This window comes from Salvelinus sp. IW2-2015, unplaced genomic scaffold, assembly GCF_002910315.2.
Source record: "Salvelinus sp. IW2-2015 unplaced genomic scaffold, ASM291031v2 Un_scaffold2107, whole genome shotgun sequence".
NCBI classification, from domain to species: Eukaryota; Metazoa; Chordata; class Actinopteri; order Salmoniformes; family Salmonidae; genus Salvelinus; species Salvelinus sp. IW2-2015.
In genome coordinates this window covers 66,874-72,566 of record NW_019943445.1, presented here as the reverse complement: position 1 = coordinate 72,566, position 5,693 = coordinate 66,874, and the positions used below count along the sequence as shown (strand labels likewise).

The following is a 5,693-nucleotide window of genomic DNA, read 5'->3' as shown; positions in this document are numbered from 1 at the left end:
AAGGTTTCTGTACCAAATATTAAGTTCTGCTTTTCTGATGTATCAAATACTTATGTCATGCAATAAAATGCAAATTAATTACTTAAAAATCATACAATGAGATTTTCTGGATTTTTGTTTTAGATTCCGTCTCTCACGGTTGATGTGTACCTATGATAAAAAGTACAGACCTCTACATGCTTTGTAAGTAGGAAAACCTGCAAAATCAGCAGTGTATCAAATACTTGTTCTCCCCACTGTATATATATTCCAAATTAACAATAAAGGCATCTTCATTTCAAGTGTATATGTAGAGCATTGAACAGCTACTGAGAAATATTACATTTATTGATTTGAGGTCATGTTATATATGTCACCATTCGTACTGGAGCTTTTAATACGTTTTTATTCCCCAGACTCCAGAGAACGGCCAAGCAGGTGGTGAAGAGCAGGTGTCTCCAGGTCCAGGCCCAACATCACCCACCATCTACAGTATGGTGGGACTACCCCAACTCCAGCCTGTGAACAACCAGCCTGTGGACCTCCCCATGACTACCAAGTCCCCCGTGACCTCCATGCCCGAGAGTTTATATGCTATGGTGGGGAAAAAAACTAGCAAACAATAATAAGGAATTTGAACATCATCTTAGGCCGGGATTCTATTCAATTCTTTAAAAGGCAATGTTCCCATGTTCGAGTAGACCTAATAAAATAAAATAAGAATGGTCACATGCTTTGAAAACAAAAGGTTTAGACTAACAGTGAAATGCTTACTTACGGGCCCTTCCCAACAATGCAGAGATAAAGAAAATAGAGATCTAACAGAAAAGTAATAAAACTATTAATTAATAAATAATAAAACACCATGAGTAAAGATAACTATATACCTGGGGTACCCAGTCAATGTGCAGGTGTACAAGGTAATTGAGGTAGACATGTACATATAACTAGGAATGAAGTGACAGACAATAAACAGTAGCAGCGTGTTTGAGTCAAAAAAAGTGTGTGCAAAAAAGGGTCAATGTAAATAGTCATGGTAGCTATTTGGTGACTGTTTGACTAACTATTTAGCAGTCTTATGACTTAGGGTAGAAGCTGTTCATGGTCCTGTTGGTTCCAGACTTGTTGCATTGGTACCGCTTGCCGTGCGGTGGCAGAGAGAACAGCCTATGACTTTGGTGGCTGGAGTCTTTGACAATTTTTAGGGCCTTCCTGATACTGCCTTGTATAGAGGTCCTGGATGGCAAGGAGCTCGGCTTCAGTGATGTACTGGGCTGTACACACTACCCTCTGTAGCTCATGCCAAATCCTTTCAGCCTCCTGACGGGGAAGAGGTGTTGTTGTGCCCTCTTCACGGCTGTGCTGGTGTATTTAGACCATGATAGATCTTTTGTGATGTGGACAACGAGGAACTTGAAGCTCTTGACCAGCCGCACTACAGCCCTGATGTGAATGGGGGCGTGCTCAGCACTCTGTTTCCTGTAGTCCACGATCAGCTCTGTCTTCCTCACGTTCAGGGAGAGGTTGTTGTCCTGGCATCACACAGCCTGGTATCTGACCTCTTCCCTATAGGCTGTCTCATCGTTACAGATTGGGTCAGGTAGAAGATGAAAATGTCAGTGAAGACGAATGGTTGGAACCGGTTCAAGGAACAGAACTGAAATCCGCATTTTTCCAGTCCCCCAAAATTGTAACAAAGCACCTACGCAAAATCCTCACTCAAACGTATTCCAGCGTCTGCCTGCCAGTTGGAAATCTTTGCAAGTGGGTGTGCATGTGTGTGCAGGCTGCCTGCCCCCCCCCCCTCTCTGAAGGGTAGGTTATTGTAGCCTACTGATGTTACAAGCGTAATTCAGAAATTAGGGAGAGATGTTTAATTAGAGAAGAATGGATTAACTTGTTCAATGATGGTGTATTTGGACCATGACAGATCCTTAGTGATGTGGACAACGAGGAACTTGAAGCTCTTGACCCGACGCACTACAGCCCTGATGTGAATGGGGGCGTGCTCAGCACTTTGTTTCCTGTTGTCCACGATCAGCTTGCTCTGGTTTTTGTCCTGGCATCACACTGCCAGGTGTCTGATAAAGCAAACTGGGTGGAATATGGAGAAAAGTTTACCAAATTCTTCACAGTACCAACATTTTTTGCAGAAATCCATTACTAAAGACAGAGTCATCCATGATTATCCAAATCATATTTGAAAGAGGAAGCTAAATATTTTTAGCAGATGTTTTCTTTTCAATCTCATCATCATCCTCTGAATGGCGATTGTTGTAAGGTATTATTTCCTAATAATAAAAAATTATAAAAATAACAAATGCACAAAAAGATCAGTGCGAAGGTCAAATTACAGAGGAATAACTTTTTATTTTATTTTATCCTTTTAGTCTGGAAAAACCAAGGCTTTTTGGCATACCGGTAGAGGTATATCATGCATTTTTTGAGATTCTCAAAGCTCCATTATTTGCTTGTTTTAACTACTCCTATTGAAATGGAAGTCGGTCAGGAACTCAGCAGGAAGGCATGATTTAAATATTATTCAAACAAGACCCAGATGACAAATATAACGATCCAGTCTATCTGAAAGAAACTAGAGGCCACACTTCAATGTTGTAGTGCAAAAATAATAGCTAAATGCAAGGCACTCCGAATTAAAAAGGTTTAATCAGATATTAGTCATCCTGATCAGACAGGTTTTTTACATGGATGATACATTGGAGATAATCTACGACAACTACTCGAAATAATAGAACAACATGAAACATTTAAGAAGCCAGGCCTGGTATTCATAGCAGATTTGGAAAAGGCCTTTGTCATGACGTGGCCCTCTTTGGGTATAGCGAGTGCCTTCCCCCTCTCTCCCTCTTACACCCATGTTCTGTTATCTCAGGTCGTAAATTCCTGGAGGAGACTCTCTCCCTCATGCAGTATAGAGAGAGAAAGCTTCACAGTAGAACAAAGGAATTTATTCTACATCACAGAACTTGAGAACTGAACAATATCCATGTTTTGGAGAATGTGTAAACGGTCGGGGGAGAAACCAGCAACGACCGGTCCGTTTGGTTTTATGATTGTGACCTCAGGAAAGACAATACAGCCACATTACCCTAACTCTGTTTTATACAGGATCCTCCGTTATGAGGCTTGCATCTAATTATTGTATAAAATGAATGAGTAAAGATGAAACTATTTGTGAAATTGTGTAATGTGATTTTAAACCGTTAATGTGAGAGAATTCTATTCCCTTTAAAGTATAACTAAGTCATTGGCCCACCCCATGAGCACAGGCATTGATCTGGCATCATGGAACAGCTCTTTTCTACTGTTACGAATATAACCCCCACCTGAAGGAATTCCCTTCAGACCATGCGTAACTCGATCACAGAGGGGGCGAAGGTTTTTGAATTCCCAACCAAACCACATGGAGCGTTGGCTACACTGGTGGAAATGATTAAACTCTGAGACTATCGATACCGAAAGAATAAGAGCAAGTCTTCGATACTAATTACTAGTCTGCAGCTAGGAATTATGTACCATTGAATGCGAAGACCGACAACCGCCGAAACAACAATTCTACAAGAACATTTCTGAATGTTACTCTGAAGTATCCAGAGAGACTTCATGGGAGCAGAGACAATCAGATGAACTTTCCAACAGAAAGACAGACTATTCCAACAGAGATCACGACGACACACTGAGTGTAAATATATATTGATTGCAATTATTCTCGAATGAGTGAGCGTTCATGTGCAAAGGATTAGCATTTCAATCAATATAACTATCAACTGTGTAGTGACTCTTGTAATTCCCACCTTTCTCAGTACACACCCACTTCCTTTTGTCCACCAAGCCGTCCACCAAGCTTGTAACCATTTCTACTGTTTGTTTGTTATGCATTTCTGTAATTATTTAGTTAGTAAATAAATTATAAGGACAATTGATGTATGGATGATTCATAGTGAAGTGTCACGACCTCCGCCGAAGTTGGTCCCTCTCCTTGTTCGGGCAGCGTTCGGCGGTCGACGTCACCGGCTTTCTAGTCGCCACCGATCCATGTTTCATTTTCGTTTGGTTTTGTCTTCATTATACACACCTGATTTCTATTACATTAATTATGTTCCTTATTTAACCCTCTGGCTTCCCTCTCTGTTTTGTGCCTTATTGTTTGTCATGTGGGTTCGTGTTCTTGTGCTTTGGATTTTTGTGTTTTCCGTGTTGGAATATTATACTTCATTTGAGTAAACTGTCGGACTATACTCATCTGTGTCCTGCGCCTGAGTCCACCTTTCTCCATTCACCAACACCCTCACATGAAGGCTGGGTTCGTGCAGATAACCAACACCTTACGGCGTTTGGAATGAGACTAACGTGAGGTAAAGAATAATTCATTAATTAGAAGACTAATTGATCAGATTAAAATATCTGAAAAGTTACTTTAGGAAAATGACAACTTTTCGTTGGTGCCAGGACTTCCTAGTTAATTACATTTACATGATTAGTTTAATCACGTAATAATAATTACAGAGAATTGATTTGATAAAATAACAGTCTTCAATTTAATGATGCCAAATACACAACACCTTTGATAAAGTAAGACTGGATTTTAAACATTTCGGTGAGTCTCTTATTCCATTGGTAAAAGAAATGTATAGCAACCCCAGGTGTAAAATAGTAAATAGCGGATACTAAGAGTTTTGAACTGTCAAGAGGAGTTAAACAAGGGTGTCCTCTGTCACCATATCTATACGTTATGGCCATCGAAATGCTAGTGTCAGGATTCACCTAGGGGTCATGATTTGGGGCTGTACAAATGCTTGATGTATTAGAATAATTGATTATGCTTATGTTATATTAATAGAAGGGGAGGGGTTATAAGACCCCTCCCTCCTTACATGTATAGGATCCTAGACTACAGATTAACAATATATATATTCATTATATAGTTTTAGAATTGTTCCACAGTTGTTTGCTCTTTCTCTCTCTCTCTCTTATAAAGAAGACCCCTCTTAGAAATGTGTGACTGAGACAGAACTCTGCAGGGGAGTGTAGGAGATAAGAGACTAGTCATACATTCCACAATAAATCAACTTTGTGGAGTAGACATTTATTGCCAAGCTTTTTAGATAACACTGAAACTCTGTTTGTATAGGTATGGATGCAGGGTTTTGGCAAGGTAATGACGTAGTCAGTGACATCACTAAGGCAGGACTTCGGTTTAATAAAACAACTTGAGACCTTTTGTTTGATGCAGAACTTACTCGGGAACCTGCGTGCTATGTTCCTGATTTGTCAACTTCTGTCTGCAATTGCATTAATAAAGGTTTTTGAATGATTTAATTAAAGATATTGTCATAATGCTAATTTCCCCAATGAACCAATGATTGACAAGGACGTAGTATGAACGAACCCTAACACTAGCTATGAAAATCAGATCAAATAACAACCTTAGAAGGTTAGAAATCAAAAGCTTAAAAACAAAGGTGTCCATGTATGACGATGACTCAAGATTAATATTAAGTCCACAAGTTAGATCCCTGCAATGTCTCATTGAATATCTAGATAACTTTTCTGGCCTCTCTGGACTAAAACCGAATTATGATATGAAGTATTGCATCTTTAAAAAACAACTTTTACAGTAACCTGCCGTTTACCTATAAAATGAGCTGAAGGTGAAGTAGACAGACTTGGTATTCATATCACAAAATATATAA

At 39.5% G+C, this 5,693-nt stretch overlaps 1 protein-coding gene across 4 annotated transcripts in view; it reads left to right on the top strand.

Annotated features, from left to right (window-relative positions):
- LOC112072965 (natural killer cell receptor 2B4-like) overlaps nt 1-5,324 on the top strand; it is a 75,862-nt gene extending 70,538 nt beyond the window's left edge. For all 4 annotated transcript variants that reach the window (XM_070439992.1, XM_070439991.1, XM_070439990.1 and 1 more), the window contains one exon: nt 396-5,324. In XM_070439992.1, the coding sequence (XP_070296093.1) occupies nt 396-605 (210 nt within the window). In that variant the 3' untranslated portion in view covers nt 606-5,324. The remainder of the gene's footprint in view (nt 1-395) is intronic.
- Nucleotides 5,325-5,693: the final 369 nt, after the last annotated feature.